Genomic DNA, 18,167 nt, shown 5'->3' with positions numbered 1-18,167 from the left:
CGTGACAAATTATGCTCTTAGATATGATATAATATTTTGGCAGTATCAGGGTCGTCTATGAAACTTTGAATTTGCGTCAATTTTGGAATTTCGCCGTTAACGATGGCGTATGTGTATGAAAGTCATATGTCCTCTAATTAGAGGCAACAGTCGGCATCCTCTCCTAGCGTGTTCGTTAAAAAAAAAAAGATCATCACCGGAAGCTCGATGCAATGATCGGCACCGGAAGCCCGAGGCACCGATCGGCACCGGAAGCAAACAACGCGGAAGCACATGGTCAAAGTGAAGCACGGATGGAGGCACCTGCGTTGTACAGGGCCTTTAACATCGTGCATGTCACAAATTTCTTCCCTTCCATAAAAGAGTGTCTGCTCCCACAGGGCTATTTTCGGCGAACCTCCTCCACGCTTCAAGCTCCGCCGCAGCCTGCGACCAGTGAACGAGCAGAGCTCGCGCGGGGGCGGGGCGGCAGTGATGAGTGAGCCAACCACCACGCACCACGGGCGAGCGCAAGCGCAAGGGGCAAGAGCCAGAGTGCGAAACGCGGAACCCAAACCAGGCGGCCCCCGGATTTGAAAACTCACGAGGGAAGGGAGCCAGCCATTTGCCTCGAACCCCGCGGGGAATCCCCATGCGGAAAAAACGCCAGGAGCGGCCTCCCCGCGCCTCCCACCCGGCGCCTGCCACCTTGCGCCCGCGCGGTTGGCCGCGCCCGCGCGCCCTCGGCATCGCCCCGTCGGGCGCTGGCTCCCCACCTGCGCCCATTTCAGAGCTCGCCCGCCACTTGGCGCCGCGCCCCCGTCTCCGCCCACCCATCCCGCCCATAAATGCGCCCCGCGCTGCCCCAACCCTAGCCGCCTTGACCTCCCCCTCCTCCCCCCGGCCCGCCGGCATGGCCGCCATCAGCAGCAGCAGCAGCAGCAAGCGCCGCCCCCCCTCCGCGTCCACCGCCTCCTCCTCCTCCGGCGACGGGATCGGCGAGTACCGGCCGCAGCTCGTCACCCGGAAGCGGAGGTCCGGCGGGCGCGGGCCCCGCGGCGGCGTCCGGTGGATGCCGGCCATCCGACCAGTGAGTGCCTCAGAATTCATGCCCACGTCCGACCGTGCGCGTAGGTGGTTGATCCTCCGTATATATGGGATCTCCGCGGAGGTGGTGGGCCGTGGTGGCGGGGAGGTGCGGTGGGCTGGAGGCCCAGGGGCAAGATTGGGGGCGATCGTTCGTTCGTTCCTTCCTAGCTCCTCCTCCTCGTCCCGGATTTTGAGTTTTGATTGATGGACAGCGATCGGGTCGCCTCTAGGTGTTGACGTTTATGGTTGATTGGGGGCTCCGATCTGCCCGATTGCCGATTTCATTAGTGCATTGTTGCGAGTCTAGTGGATCTTTGCAGGTGTTCTTTTGAATTCCACGATCAAATTTCACCCACCTAGCCTACGGGTGTGTGCTTAGGTGTGAATGTGATCAATAGATTTTTTTTTTGCTCGATTGCTGTCGTTAGTGCTAGGCTACAGGTTATGGTAAGGGGTGATTATTGTACTTCTCTGTCGGATCTACGACGTCGATGGTCCGTTCACTGATAGTTTTGGCCAGTCATTAACTCATCGTATATATAGTACTAATTATCCATGTTAGGGAACTAATAATCAGAGTAAGATTTGGGAACTCATGTTCTGTCGTGTCTCATGTGGCACATGGATAGAATATGTCCTGTAGGTCCCATCTTGCAGTTTCGGTGTAACAAGAACACTTAGCGGTTTCATCATCATGATGTCAATGTAGTTATGTGAAGGGTAACAAGAGCACTTGCCTGGCTGTGTGCATCACTCGGTGCAGAGGCCGAGGGTCTTTCCCCTCTTGAAAAGAAAAAACAAGAACACTTGCGTAGTTGCGTGGTTATATATATTACAGCAGTTCACACTAAGTATTAGCTACAGGTGCATGATTTAGTCCTTCACATACTCACTTTCTTTTGTCAATGTTGTTATGTGCATTGCACATTTACCGTGTCCACAAATGTCGTGTTATTGCTATTTCCAGGAGGCGCCGCAAAGTTTGTAGGAATTGTCCATACATGTGCTTTCTCTAGTAGCTTACTGCAGCACAATAATCACAGGAAATAGCAGCACATGTTAATTGAATTTTTCATTTCAATTAATCTTTTGGCTTTTTTTCCCATAGCATGGGGCATGGGCCACAACAGTAATTATGTCAGGCAGTACTATATACTAGCTGATGCATTATGTGTACTTGTGTACCAGTGTGCTGACTGGAAGGACTGGTAGATCATCTGGTATGAATGTAGCAGTGTTTCTTGGGACTGGGGTTCTTGAACCTTAATGGCCCCAAGTAACTTCTTTAGCTTAATGCAATTTTCAGGTGCTAGTTATGTTTTCATGTTTGATTTGGACTTTGTAGTGTGATTTATCTTATATTTTAAACAGAGGCTATGAAAATTATCTGCGCTGTTCTTAAGCTGTTTAAGAGGCAAGAAACTGTGTGAACTTAGCATCATTTCTATTACTATGATTGACAGAACTGGTGTAAGAGGGCATTTGTAGTACAATTTAAGACACTTGCTATTTACACATTTGTCACCAGCTTAAGATAATCATTTCTATTTCTACGTTGACTAAGTTGTACACAATCTACAATTTGCGGCTATTTATTTTCCGTTGGTTGAAGCATCAATGCTCAGGATCGTTGACTTAGAAATAAGAATTTCCATTTCAACTTAGAAATAGACACATCTAATGTGGTACTTAATATTTTTTTCTACCTGCTCTCTAAATGAATTCGTATTTTTGTGATAGGTAAATGAGCTGGATTTAAATAGAGTTGCTCTAGATCCAAATGTAAGATTTATGCAAAACATATAGGAAGTATTTCTTTTTAGAAAAGGAAACAGTGTTAATCAAACTAGCGCATTGTATTAGAAGATTCTACAATGTTTATGTAGCATCAAGTGGCTGGGTTGCGAGTTATTCTGCAGAAGGAGCTCCGTAATAGTGACATAAGCCAGCTTGGGAGAATTGTTCTCCCGAAGGTGAGTTCTTATTTAAACAGCTTTTACACACTTCATTTTACCATCATAGTCCATGCTCTCTAACTGTTGACACTTTTCTCCGACACTAATTGCACAGAAAGAGTCGGAGGCTTACCTCCCAATTCTGACATCAAAGGATGGCAGAAGTCTACGCATGCATGATTTGCTAAATGCACAACTGTGGACATTCAAGTACAGGTTGGACAAATTGTTTTTCTTTTTTGCATTAATGTTTGCTGCTATGAGCTACAGTACCCATATGATCTTTGTTGTACCTCACTTTTACTATCTCAGCCACAAAATTGACGAAATTCCTGTGAAAGAAGCATAATGGCATGATTATGATGGTGGTAATTGATTATTGGGTTTTTATCATTTATGCCACTAGTTGTGTCCCACTACTCAGTTTTGCCATTAGAAGTTATAACTGCTCAAAAATGCCATCAATCCGTGAGATGTTTGCTCAAAAATGCCATTAGATATCTCAAAAATGCCATCGTTCTGTTAGATGTTTGCTCAAAAATGCCATTAGACATTGTTATTTTTACGTCAAACCCGTTGACCATGTTCTATGACAAAAATAAGTCTAGACCCACATGTCAGTTCTCTCTATCTCACAATGATATGTGTGGCCCCACTTGTCAGGAGTAACCAAGCGAATAATTTTACAGGAAAATAAGAACGCTGTTGGGATCAAGTAGGCCCCATACTTTATTGTAGTGAGATAGAGGGAGAGCTGGCATGTTGGTTCATAGGTATTTATGTCATTATAACATGGCAAAAGAGATTTGAGATCACAATAATGGTGTTTAGTGGCATTTTTGAGCATGTGTCTAATGAAGCGATGGCATTTTTGAGCAGTTGAAATTTCTAGTGGCAAAATTGAGTAGTGGGACACAACCGGTGGCATAACTGATAAAAACCCATTATTTTAATACTCCGCCATGTGTAACAAGAAATGAATTGTATCAGATAAGGTAGTTTTCTCTAAAACCATCAGAAGTATGGCATGTGAATATGAATCATGTTACGAATGTTCTTAGTTGCAGTGACATCCCTGCATTTATGTTTAATTTGGTCTAGCATATCCACTACAATGACACAGTTTATTATCTCCGTACAGATACTGGCCCAACAACAAGAGCAGGATGTATGTACTTGAGAATACTGGTGAATACCTTTATTTTCATCATATTTATTCTGTTGCACTTGTGGATCAAGTTCTTACATTTTTCTCCCTCTCTTAAACATCCCAGGGGATTATGTCCGAACCCATAACCTTCGAGTGGGAGACTTCATCATGATATACAAAGACGATGACAAAAACCGATTTGTACTTAATCTTTCTTCCTGGTTATTTAAGCATTTTAGTCATTTTGGCACGCAGTCGGTAGTTGCTTACTGTATGCTGCTTTGTGTCATGCAAAGGTCATCCGAGCAAAGAAGGCGGGAGATGATCTAGTTGCTTCTTTGCCACAATTCCACGAGCATATCTCTTCCATTCTGCCAATTCCAGAAGTTGATGACTATGTGTCTCTAATCCCACCACCAGCTGACATCTCTGCCTTTGCGCCACAAGCTGATGAGAATTACGAGATGTTCGATGGGATTTTCAACTCTCTACCAGAGATACCGGTAGCCAATGTGAGGTACTCAGACTTCTTCGACCCATTCAGTGATTGTATGGACATGTCGAATCCTGGCCTGAACGCCAACAACTCAGCTAACCTTGCCAGTCATTTCCATGATGAGAGGACTGGGCTTTCTTTGTTTCCCAACCCAAAGTCTGGGCCTCTGATGTGAGAACCAGCAAAACTGCTGGCTCCTAGCATACTACCCTACATGAAGTTCAGAGTCACCAGCCTTGACGCCGTAGCTGTACATCCAAATAATTGGTGTCCTCATTTTGTATTGTACTGTATATGCTTAACTGTTGCTTATGTGTAGAAGGTTTCGATTTCTTCTTTTAACTTGAAGGTTTCATCAGACGCAAATGCTATAACCGTGTTCAGTTCAGTGCACGAGTGTTGTTCTGATATTTTCAAGCTTCTGAACGTGCAAATACAAAGACGAAAGATGCAATGTGCATTTTTTGGCTAGGTTGCCTGCGCCTGGTAATAGATGCAAGCCAAATTATCTAGAACGTGAATTACTGGACGGCATGCTGCAGAAAGCACAAAGCGGCTGTGCTTGATATTTGTGTTTGCATGTGATCCTTTGTCACATGCGGACTTGCTATTTTGTTTCTGATATACTCCCTCCGTCTCAAAATAAGTATCTCAACTTTGTACTAACTTTAGTACAAATTTATACAGCTCAAGACACTTATTTGGGACGTAGGGAGTAAGTAAGTGGAAAAATAATCCCATACGATAAGTTTATGTAGAGCCTTTTTGGTCGACCGTTTGCATGGTTTCTGCCTGACTAGTTATTACTCTCTCCGTTCACTATTATAAATCGGTTGTATGTAGATATGCTTTAATGCCCTGTTCAAGAATTCATCCGATTAAACAGTTAACTTGCCGATTAATCCCTACTCATAGGGTCACCGAGTAGCCGATAAACCGATAAATCATTTGGTTAATTGATTAAATGGCTAATTAACTTGGCAATTAGTCTATTAATTTCCTACTCACCAGCCAATCGAGCAGCTACCGGTTAACGATTTCCTCAACAATGCTTTAATGTATTTGGTCATGTTGAAATATGTAAAACATCTTATAACAGTGAACGAAGGAAGGACTTGCATATGATACTCTATGCTCCACGCACCGGACCTATGGAAGGTGTACTTTTATGTTTTGTTTTTATTTTGAGGATTCACCGGGGGGAGAATTCTCCTATATTTGTGGCTCGGATTGGTAACTGGTTTGTTAAGGCGAGCCGACACCTTCTGTTGAGCTTTTACCTCTTATGTCCTGGCAAAAGAAAAGAGTTACTCCCTCTGATTCAACTTTATATAGAATTGTAATAAAACTGCGCCAATTAATTTGGATCGGAGGTAGCAGTATTTACTTGTTAGCTCCATGAATTGAATGTAGCACACTGCCTACCCATGGTCTGTCTAGTGTTGCCTTTCGAATGGAAAAAACCACGCTCGCCGCGAAGAATTTTCCTTGAAGAAAAGCACTGGTTATTAACTTTCAAGGATCAGATGAAAAGCATGATAATTATTCAATTAGTTTCAGTCTCGAAAGCTGTCGAAATAGTGTGGTGTCACTTGTCAGTGTCACCAACCATTGTCAGCCAACCATCACTCGAAAGAAAATAACTGTCTCAGGGCATTCTCAGTCCAAGACACTTGGACACTCCCTTTGGCACACTAATAAATGATTCCGGAGTAGAAAAATTAGTCCGAGCACAGCCTAATGGACACGGCAAAACATGAGCCAGAAGTAGGCAAAAAGATGGTGGAGCGTGGCGGGCCGGTAGGTGGCATTGGCAACGACGACGAATGGACAACCAACTTACCGAGAGGACCTTGACACCGGTTGCTTACCTTCCGGGTGAAGGTCCATCCAACACGTATGAACTGGACACCCTTTTTGCAGACAGAGAAGAAACAGATCGGAGGCCAAGTGTCGACCCAACAACGCCGCGTACGCACGTTACGGCTAGAAGAAGCACGCAACAAATCGCGTTTTGCAGATCGCTGTCCCGAACGGTCGCTTGCCTATCATAGAGCCGGCCGTTCTGGTCCCTCGTGGTCGTGCAGAAAGAAAGAAAAACAGTTGTGGAAAAATCTTTCTTGTGAAAGGAACGTGTGGAATATCTTGGCGCGTTGGAGGGGAGAAGGTGATGCAGTGCAGTGCTGGTGATATGCGTGTGGCTGGGGCGTACGTGACCGACTCACAAACGCAGAGAATTATATGCGCTGGGTTCCGGTGGTCCATCCGTCCATGATTCCTGACGCGACGCCGACGCCGGAGCGTCCACGCGTGCGACGGGGGCGACACTTGGCGTGGCATGGGGCCGAGGCCAGGTGGAGTGGGGGACACCTGCATGGACTGCGACGTACTGCTACTAGTAGAGAGTACATGCCGTGCGCTCGCCGGTCGCCACGCCCGGCACGGTGCTCCTACTACCGCGAGAATCTGTCGCCCACGATTAGAGATCGTGAGCTTGGCGTCAAGCGTCCCGCCCTGATTGGGTTCGGCGGCCGGGTCCCTCCGCCGTGCGTGGACCATGGACGCAGCCGGCACATCATCGTGCGGCTCCGCAAAAAAAAAAGATGTTAAATGGCGAGAGAAACGCATACTCAACTGTTTGCCAAAATTATGGCTTCAAGGGCGCGGCCGCAATTTTTTCTTTCGAAAAGAGGTACTTTATTATTTAAAAGATGGACAACGATATTTAGCACATGTATGCCACATTGCTAAAAATATCACACGACTTTTATCCCTTCGATCACACCTCCCCCGAGCCGCTCCAGCCTGCAGTTTAAAATAGGCAAAAAAATAGTGTTCAAGGGGAATCGAACCAGACCCTCTCATCCAAAACCAAGCTACAACATACAGCTGCACTAGCCCTCTTAACTAATTACATACAACTTATATACTAGTTGTATATTCCTGAGACGAGAATAAACAAATAAAGGCAGTGATTAGTAATTGAAAATCCAAACCGGCAGCCTCACTTGTACGGGTTTTAGAACAAATCGCCCTAGTTTTATCATTTTTTTCTGCACATTTCACACGGTTCACAAACCCGGGCGTCCTCTTCACTCCTTTTCAGATGCAAAATATCATGATGTTTGCACGTAAGTTATCAGGTACGAAGTTTTAATGTTGCCATGTTTTTTTCACTTAAGTTTTTGGGGTATGTTTCTCAATAGCTTTTTCCCTGTTTGTACTTAAATTATCAGGTATGGGCTTCATATATTATCAAGATATTTGCAGATAAGTTATCGGGGTGTATTTTTCAACAACCCCCTCCCCCCGGGTCAATATTATCATGGTGTTTGCATGTAAGTAATCAGATCTGCGATGTGTAAATTATCATGTTATTTAGACAGAAGTTATCGCATGTTCATCAAAGAAATTCACTTGGGCAAATTTACTATGGTGTTTTGTACCAAAGTTATCATGTTTGAGGTGTGTAAATCATCATGCTAGGTACATAGAAGGTACTGCGTGTACATTTTCAAACATTTTTTTCACCGTCAGAACAGAAAAGTTACCATGATGTTCATAAGCAAGTTATCAGATCTGCATAAGTAAATTATCGTACTATTTACACAAAGGTTTATCAGGGATATGTATTTAACAACATTTTCCCTGGGCCCAAAATTACCGTGGTGTTTGTACGAATATTATCACGATTGTGGTGCGTACATTACTGTGTTATTTACGCGCAATTTATCAAGGTATGTTTCAACATCTTTTTCTCTGAGTTAAAATTTAACACGGTACGTGTTTGTACGTAAGTTATTATGTCTGCGATGTGTGAATTACCATTCTATTTACATAGAAATTAACGGGGATTATTTTCTCAATAAATTTTCACCTAGTCAAACTTTTTCCTTATTTGGTCAATGTTACAAGGTATTTACATCCAGGGTATCAGATATGCAGTCTGTATATTACCATGCTATTTACAGATAATTTATCTAGGGTATGTTTTTGAACAACTCTTTCCCCTGATCAAAGTACCGAGGTGTGTATGTAAGTTATTAGGTCTGCGGTTCATATATTATCATGCTACTTACACTGAAGTTACCAGAGATATGTTTTAACAAACTGGTTTCTCTGGGGACGAAAAGTTACCGTGGTGTTTGTACATAAGTTATCACGTCTGTTGTATGCACATGACCATGCTATTTGCACTGAAGTTACCAGAGGGTATGTTTTTAAACAACATCTTTCTTCGGGGTTAAAAGGTCACTGTGGTGTTTATACATAAATTATCACTTGTGATGTGTGCATATTACATGCTATTTGCACAAAAGTTAATGCGGTGTATGTTTTCCAATAACTTTTCTTCCGGATCAAAAAGTTACCGTGATATTTATATGTAGGTTATCAACTCTATTGTCTGTGTATTACCATGTTATTTACACAAACATTATCCGGAGTGCGTTTTTAACAAAAAATTCTAGCTCAAACTATCACTGCGTTTGTATGTAAGATATCAGGTATTCTGTGTATATACTACCGTGTTATTTACACATGACTTACTGGAGTAAATAGTCCAGAGAAAAAATGTTTTAGAACTAGCGATATCCTAAACAGCGTGCATCAAAAGAGATGGAAGTTCAAAATAAAATGTCACTGCCTTCTTGTTCTCTATCGGCAGTAGAAAAAAATTCACAATCTAAAACAAATGTAGGCCTACATGGAACATCAAGACGTGCCGGAGTGTCCCAGCTTGAGTACCTGCTTCATGGGAGATAGGTTCAAATGAGGTTCAAAAGAATGTTGAGATTCTGATGCAAGAAAAAAAGCAGTTGTAAGTGGGGTAGTAGCTTTTTTTTGCATCAATGGTGAAGTGCATCAGTAGGTAATGTCCAAAATTCACATGAGAGAGAGAGATGGTGATGGAGATAGAGCAGCAGCCTGCATCGGTTGCAGAGGATGTCCACATCAACATGCGTCTGTCAGCAGCACTTGAACTTTTATCCCGATTTTCCTTTGAAACTGCAACCTACTACAAGCAGCAGTGCATCTTCTTCTCCGTCGATGAGGCGCAAGCCTGGTTGATGTCTCTCAATTGACATGTCCAAAAAACAATCCAGTAGCAGGTGTGTGTAGTGTTGGAACGAACCACCCGATGGATCGGAGTGAATGCGGATCGAGTGACCAAATTTAGCTGGTGTGGAACCTACGATCAGGCTGCCAAACCAGTAGTACATGTACGTGCATGTTGTGATCTGAAAACATCCTCCCAGAGATTGAGACAAGCTGAGCTCAAACATGTCAACCAAGAAGAAGCATGTTTCAGTTCATAGGATGAGCTCAACCCTCTCTCAATTAACATGTTAAACGCAGGGGAAAATCCAGGGCGACGATGGAGAGGCCGAGCTCCCCGAGGTTGGGGAAGGTGGCGGAGCATGGGACGGCGACTGTGTTCGGGAGCGTCCAGGCGCTGAAGAAGAAGTGGGTGAGGCGCGTAGCAGAAGAGCATAACCGTCAGCGCACGTTGGAGAACAGGAGAGGGCGGCGATGGGAGTCCTCGACGGGGAAGCACTGGGGCAGGCTGCATTGGTGAAGAGTGGAGGTCGTGCATGCCCGCGCAGTCGCCGGAGTTCAGGAGCCGGGTGCGACGGGGCTGGAAGCTTTGCCAGCGGTGTCAGCCCCTGGGCATCCACTTCCCAAGAGAAGGCGATGCTCATGCGGGGGTCGGCGAAGCCTGGGAGGGGCGGCGCGAGGCAGGCGGAGTGCAGCGGTCTGACGACGGTGGCCGATGGAGAGCAAGTGGCGCGCGTGAGGTAGTGCGGCGGCGGCACGAGGTATGTCAGGAGGTTGAGGAAGGGCCCCGTTTTTCTCAGGTGCAGGGACGACCCAGTCCTGCGGGACGAGGATGCAAACGATGCGGATCGAACGTCGAACTGACCGTGTGGCAGTTTTGCAAAAACAATTGCGGTTGCCATATACATAGTTCGTTAAAAGATTTGAACATTACACCCGGTCTCTACATAATTAAGATGCACACAGCCAAATAAAATCTCACACAAAATAAAAATAAGAAGACGAATTACAACGAGACATGTAGAGTCTGTATAATGCCTAAAGTGGAGAAGGGCCAATCCTTAGATCGTGCTGCCACCCATGTTGGGTAAAAGTATCCCTCGCCGTAGCCTCCAATCGTGTACACACCTCCGTGAACAGGTCTCGATTCTCCACGGCCGCATATGTCAGAGATTGTTGCAATTAACCACCAATCAACATTCATCAAGGGAAGAAGCATACAGGACACCTTCCTCTTACTCAGGCAGGTGGCCCGTAAGCTATACACGAGAAAGGAAAAGGGCTTGTTCCTAAAACTTGATATCACCAAAGCCTTTGATGCTTTGTCTTGGCCTTTCTTACTTGAGAACTTGAGGGCAAGGGGCTTTCACCATAGATGGATTGGATGGATCTCCATCCTTAAGTCTGCGAACACTCGAGTGGTTGTCAATGGGACACCCAGGGAAGCGCTCCCATCACGCCAAAGGATTGAGGCAGGGGGATCTGATCTCCCGCTTGCTCTTCGTCATTGCAATGGACTCCCTCAGCTACGTAATCAACAAGGCAAGCGACGAAGGAGTACTAAGCTCGTCCAGAGGGATCTCTGCCACCCAAAGGTTGTCGCTATATGTTGATGATCTTGCCATATTCACCCTCACCGCAAGATCTTAGTTTTGTGGAAACAACTTTTGACATATTTGGTGAAGCCTCTGGATTACGAATCAACTACAACAAGTCTAACGTGATCCTCATCAAGCAAAACGAGCTGGATAAACTAAGAGTGGAGGTGATGCTGCAATGCAAGCTTGGATGCTTTCCCTGCCTCTACCTAGGTCTTCAACTTGCGATAAACCAGCTAACCAAAGCGGACTGGCAGCCCCTCATCGACCAGGTCCAAAACTTCATTCCTGCGTGGCAACGTGGATTCATTCAGCGACCAGGGAGGCTAATCCTCATCAAGTCAGTGATCGCAGCCAGACCGATTCATCAGTTACTAGTGCTTGACCCCCCTGGCTTGGGTTATTGAGGACATCAACAAATGGATGTGATCCTTCTTCTGGGCATGGAAGGACAAGATCAACGACGGTCAATGCCTCATCACCTAGGATACGATTTGCCGTCCGACTTGGTTTGGAGGTCTCGGGATTAAAAACATGAACTTACAAGCGCTCGCGCTTCGAGTACAATGGGAGTGGCTGAGGAAATCTGACCCAAATAGGCCTTGGCAAGGCCTGCACATGATGGTGGACGAGCAAGCTCGTGGGGTTTTTCATAGCTTTGTCAAAATCACGGTGGGTGAAGGATCAAAAGTGCTATTATGGAATGACCGATGGATCCATGGAGTAGCGGTAGCGGACATTGCTCCTCTCCTACTGCAGTCTGTCAGTATCAGAAACCGCAACAGAAGAGTTGTCCATCATGCGACCATCGATAATGCTTCCTTTCTGGGCCACATGCAAGTCTATGAGCTCTGCCAAGCCATCACCACGGTTGACAGGAACATTGAGACATCGGACTGTTTTGAGTGGCCTTGCAATGAGTCTGGGAAATACACTGCCACATCGACGTACAAGAGACTCTGTATGGGACATATTCAGTCCACCACGGCCGGTTGCATTTGGCGTAGTTGGGCGCCAATCAATTACAAAATTTTCATGTGGCTAGCTACCCAATACCTCTTATGGACATATGATTGACGGGCCGCCGTGGACTATAGGAGGCCCCAGCGCCTTGCACACTTGTCTTCAAGATGAAAATAACGTTGAGCATATCCTTGCCCACTGCGTTTACACAAGTGAAGTGTGGCATTCTTGCTTCCAAGCGTTGGGTATCAACATTCAAGGCCCGTCCACAGATGCAACATTCACTGACTGGTGGCTACTATAACGGTGACGGTTCAGCGGGAAAATACGAAGATGGTTAGACTCCATAACCATTGAAATTGCTTGGGCTCTCTGGAAATAGTGCAATGCAAGAGTGTTCAACAACATCTCACGACAAAAAACGGCGCCTCAACTCACCATGGAGATACTCGACGACATTGATAATTTGAGGAAGGCAGGACTGGGTGGTGTTGGTGCTTTAGATCCTTTCGTGAGAGAGTAGTTCATGTACCTAGGGTGTAGGAGTGGGTATTTCAGTTACCCTACTAGATGTTCAAATCACGCTAAGGCTCTTGTAAATAACTTTCCGCCTTCTATAAAAATATGGTACGCCATTGGCGTAATCTCAAAAAAACAACTATGCTTTGAATTAAAAAACATACTCGATCGGGGCCGGTAACTCTAGCGAGTTAGTTTTTCTCGCTGGCGGGAGGCGGGACACATATGGCTCCCCCCAAGTAAATTGCCCTTAAAGAAGCACGAATATCGCGTAACATGTATGCACTTTTTTTAAGAAACATTTGGTCTATTCATCTTCAATCATCGCAGTACAAGGAACACCAACAATAATAAAAATTATGTTCAGATAAGTAGACCACCTAGCATCGACTACAAGCATTGAAGCGAGCCAAAGGCGCGCCGCCGTCATCGACCATCCCTTGTCGGAGTCGGAAAGTCATCGTGCTAAGGCCCCATAGAACCAGCACACTATAACAACAACCGCCGCTGATGAAGAGTAGTGTGGATCAAAGGATCCAAACTGGAGACACGCAAACAATGGCGAATCCAGTGGGGGTGCTTATACTAATTAGGCTAACATGTGTTTATTAGGAGTGCTCATATGCATGTGTGTTATCTTGACACCCCCTAGGACGACTATCTAGCTCCACCACTGCACATGAACGTATACTAATGGTTACCAAATTCGAGAAAATTCAGCAAAGATAGATCCGCTGGAAACACTCGTCCACACGCTTGCCGATGATGCTAGACGCACCATCAGAGCGGGGCTAGGTTAGGAGAACTTTATTCCATCTTTAAGGAGTTGCCACCGTCTCACCTTCCTAAACAGGACACAAACCCTAACAATTCTCAAAAAATATATCTAAAAACGGATCCCTCCCGCCGACAAGGGTCAGGATCCACCGCACCCCCATGGCACTAAGGCCACTAGAGACGAGGTGGATCAATGGCCGCGCTGGCGGGAGGGGGAGAAACCCTAAACTTGTTTTGGGGAGGAGGCGCTTGAGGCGTGTAACACCCTCGATGCGACTATAGCTCCCACGTGTCGAGGCACGACTTAGAGACATAATCGCACTGAAGGCATATGTCGCAAGTTAGGCAATCTTCACAACATCCCATGTAATATGGATAATAAATGGGAGATAACATAGTTGGCTTACACTCGCCACGTCACATCAAAGTACATAAAAAAACATCCATCATTCAAACACTCATGGCCTGACTACGGCGCCAAAATAGAAAAGAACCCAACATGCGACAAGGCCCCGAATCAAACTCCAACTAGGCACCACTACTGATCATCAGGAAAAGACACGTAGTAACACTGAGAGTCTTCGTCGAACTCCCACTTGAGCTCGTACTCGTCACCTGGAGCGGAATCACCTGGACCTGCATCTGGAGTTATAGTATCTGTGAGCCACAGGGACTCAGCAATCTCGCAACCTCGCGATCAAGACTATTTAAGCTTATAGGAAGGGTAAGGCAAATATATGTGGAGCTGCAGCAAGCGACTAGCATATATGGTGGCTATCTTATTCGCAAAAGAGAGCGAGAAGAGGAGGCAAAGCGCGAGCGTGAAAAACTAGAGGAACAACCTGCACAAGCATTACTCCAACACCGTGTCCACTTCCCGGACTCCGCCGAGAAGAGGCCATCACGGTAACACACTCAGTTGATTCATTTTAATTAAGTTAAGGTTCAAGTTATCTACAACCGGACATTAACAAATTCCCATCTGCCCATAACCGCGGGCACGGCTTTCGAAAGTTCAATCCCTGCAGGGGAGTCCCAACTTAGCCCATGACAAGCTCTCACGGTCAACGAAGGAATAGACCTCCTCCCAAGACGTTCCGATCAGACTCGGTATCTCGGTAACTCAAGACACTTCGACAGGTTAAAACAAGACCAGCAACACCGCCCGAATGTGCCGACAAATCCCGATAGGAGCTGCACATATCTCTTTCTCAGGGCACACTCAGATTGTCTTAGATATGGGTAGGCCAGCCCAGAGTTGCCCCTGGTGGCCACCGGCAGCTGACAGGTGGACCAACACTCAGAGGAGCACTGGCCCGGGGGGGTTAAATAAGATAACCCTTGAGTCTGCAGAACCCAAGGGAAAGAAAAGGCTAGGTGGCGAATGGTAAAATCAATGTTGGGCATTGCTGGAAAAGCTTTAATCAAGGCGAAATATTAAGGGGTTCCCATTATAACCCAACCGCGTAAGGAACGCAAAATCCGGGAACATAACACCGATATGACGGAAACTAGGGCGGCAAGAGTGGAACAAAACACTAGGCGAGAGGCCGAGCCTTCCACCCTTTACCAAGTATATAGATGCATTAAGATAACATGGCAACATAATGATATCCCAACAAGTAAATAAATGTTCCAACAAGGAACGGCCTCCAATCTTCACCTGCAACTAGCAACGCTATAAGAGGGGCTGAGCAAAGCGGTAACATAGCCATTCAACGGTTTGCTAGGACATGGTGGGTTAGAGGTTTGACATGGCAATTTGGGAGGCTGACAAGCAAAAGGTAGGCATCATAGCATTGGCATAGCAAAAAGGGCGAGCAAACTAGCATAGCAAAGATAGTAGTGATTTCGAGGGTATGATCACCTTGCCTGCACAGTTGTTAGAGTTGACTGGATCCTCACAAGCAAACTCAACGGGCTCCTCGTTAGCGAACTCGTCTCCCAGCTCTACCCAAACAAGATAAACAAGCAACAAGGATACAATCAACCACGTGCAAACTCAAACAAAAAGATGCAATGATGACATGCTATGCGGGATGCGATGCGGGATGCAAAATGCAAGATATGACAGGAAATGTATGAACCTGGCCTCAACTTGGAATTCCAAGGGTGCCACTGGAAATATGAGATGAAATCGCTTGAAAACGATATAAAGAACGCCGGAATCGGAGTTACGGTTTGGAAATGGCAAGCGATTCAAAAATGACACCGGTCTGTGATTTACAGCAAGTAGGCATCTAAATGCAACGAAATGAACATGCTACAACCACCAAACATGACAACAAAATGCATGGCAGGGATGTACACAAGATGCTTAACAAAAGTCTAGCACTGAGCTACGGCCAATTCATCCATTATGAGGTTCAAACAAGCATGACAAAAACGCAAATGCAAAACAGATTTCAGACTTAATGAAATGAACACTTGTCTGAAATTTCAGATCATGAAGCCCTCTTCGGAGTAGCAAAACAACATGCTACAGGACCTGAACATGACAAAGAAAGACATGGCATGGAGCTACTCAACAAGCTTAACAAAAGTCCCTTAGTGACCTTGAGCCAAAAGGGATCACAAAATATACTAACAAGCACACGAACATAACAAAAATATAATCAGTTTTCAGACTTAGTGAAAATTGGGACATGCTGAAACATAACTCACGAAGACATGTTTACGAGCTCGATGCACTCGCCACGGTGCAAGTCATGGTAAGACAAACATACACCCATAAAGAAGGCACAAAATACAAGCTAGACATGGCAAGAACAATGGCATAGCATGCATGGATCAACTATAATAACATCAGCAAAATCGCAAACTAGTTGACGATCTGCCCAGATTCACAACAAAGCAAAAGTAGAGCTCGATTGACTCAAGCTAGGGTGCTCCATAATTGCAAACAAAGACACGGATGGATAGAGCATAATAAGATTAACAAAACTCCTTTACTGATCATCCTCAAAAGAGGCACGGATCACTAGGAAACAGCAAGAACATATGGCATCATGAACTAAATAATCCCAGACTTAGTGAAAACTGCTAAGTCCCTGAAAACAGAATTACCGGGTGCCTCACTTTGCAAGCTTGCACAAGTTACCACACACATCACAAAAATACATGGGTTGCACCTCTGGAAAGAAGACAAAATCCTTAACAAAACATATGAAGGACTCACAGGCATAGCATGCACATAATAATCATGGCAAAAATGACAAAAGTCTAAGATGAACTAGCAGATCTGACAATTAACTCACGAAGCCTCCTTCTAACAGCATTTCGGGCATCAAGATGCACTCAAATGAAAATGATGCAATGGAATAAAATGATGTACTCATCGGGCGAACATTTTGATATACTATATGTCCAAAACAGAGCTACGGATGCAAACTTACAGTAGGTCAAAGATTGCATAAAAATTAGGGTTTGGAGGGAAAAAGTCAACCGAGGAGAATTTCTCAGATCTGGATCTGGCGCGGTTCCCGAGGCTCGCCGGAGTTCACTTTTCGCCGGAGGAGGACATCGACACCGGGGACTTGCCGGAGCTCGGGGAGGAGGAGGCCGAACGTGGGGAGGAGGAGGCGGCGGCCGTTGTGGAGGAGGAAGGCGCGGGGCGGTGGCCGGCCGGCTCGGGGCGGAGCGGCCTGCGGCGGCGACCCGCATCGACGGTGGTGGCGGCCCGCGGCGGCGGCGCCCGCCTGAGCCGAGGGAGGCGGCGGCGAGAGGAGGCTGGGAGGCGCGGGGGCGCTCGGGCTCGCGGGGGCCCGGTTTGGGCCTCCCGGGCCGCGGTGGCGGCGAGGTGGCGGCGCCACGTGGCAGCGGCGGATTGGCGGAGGCGAGCGGTGGACGTTGTCCGGCCTGCCGCAGACACGTCCGGCGGCGGCGGGATCTGTTTTTTTTAACTAGGGTTTCGGAGAGGGAGAGAGATCCGAAAACGGGGGGGGCTATTTATAGGCATAAGTGGAGCTAGGAGAGTCCAAATGAGGTGCGGTTTTCGGCCACGCAATCATGATCGAACGCTCTAGGACATGGAGCAGAGTTTGGTGGGTTTTGGGCCAAATTGGAGGGGTGTTGGGCTGCAACACACACGAGGCCTTTTTAGTCCCTCGGTTAACCGTTGGAGTATCAAACGAAGTAAATGGTACGAAACTTGAGAGGCGGTCTACCGGTAGTAAACCAAGGCCGCTTGGCAAGTCTCGGTCCAATCCGGAAATGTCTAATCCCCACACACGAAAGAAAGCTAGAAATGACCACCGGAGGAGAACGAAGCGCTGGAATGCAAAACGGACAACGGGGAAAAAACTCGGATGCATGAGATGAACACGTATGCAAATGCAATGCACATGATGACATGATATGAGATGCATGACAAAGACAACAACACACAGAGACAAAACCCGAACCCGAGGAAATAAATATAACTTAACGCCGGAAACGGCAAGAGTTGGAGTACAATTAGGGAAAGTTACATCCAGGGTGTTACAAGGCGCAACCACTAAATTTGTATTTTGAACTAGTACATGTGTAATTAAACTTTTTAGAAATCTTAAATTATATTGTCCTTATGTAATAGTATAAAGCTA

General features: G+C 46.0%; 1 protein-coding gene across 2 annotated transcripts; it reads left to right on the top strand.

Moving 5' to 3' along the window:
- The first annotated feature begins 507 nt into the window (after window positions 1–507).
- On the top strand, window positions 508–5,057 carry LOC123061732 (B3 domain-containing protein LFL1). Of its 2 annotated transcripts, XM_044484967.1 has the most exons (7): window positions 508–1,069; window positions 2,809–2,850; window positions 2,955–3,041; window positions 3,139–3,239; window positions 4,165–4,211; window positions 4,298–4,374; window positions 4,470–5,057. In XM_044484967.1, the coding sequence occupies exons 1-7, from the start codon at window positions 632–634 to the stop codon at window positions 4,842–4,844; spliced, it is 1,167 nt and encodes a 388-aa protein (XP_044340902.1). In that variant the 5' UTR covers window positions 508–631; the 3' UTR covers window positions 4,845–5,057. The 2 variants fall into 2 exon arrangements, with proteins under 2 accessions (XP_044340902.1, XP_044340903.1); XM_044484968.1 differs by lacking the exon at window positions 2,809–2,850.
- Window positions 5,058–18,167: the final 13,110 nt, after the last annotated feature.

Source organism: Triticum aestivum, chromosome 3A, assembly GCF_018294505.1.
Source record: "Triticum aestivum cultivar Chinese Spring chromosome 3A, IWGSC CS RefSeq v2.1, whole genome shotgun sequence".
Lineage (NCBI taxonomy): Eukaryota > Viridiplantae > Streptophyta > Magnoliopsida > Poales > Poaceae > Triticum > Triticum aestivum.
The sequence above is the reverse complement of the archived record's forward strand: the minus strand, read 5'-3'. Positions and strand labels throughout refer to the sequence as shown.

Coding starts and splice junctions, on each gene's coding strand:
- LOC123061732 (XM_044484967.1), top strand. CDS start 632: ATGCGGAAAAAACGCCAGGAGCGGCCTCCCCGCGCCTCCCACCCGGCG. Junction 3,240..4,164: donor CTGTGGACATTCAAGTACAG/GTTGGACAAATT, acceptor ATCTCCGTACAG/ATACTGGCCCAACAACAAGA. Junction 4,375..4,469: donor ACGATGACAAAAACCGATTT/GTACTTAATCTT, acceptor TGTCATGCAAAG/GTCATCCGAGCAAAGAAGGC.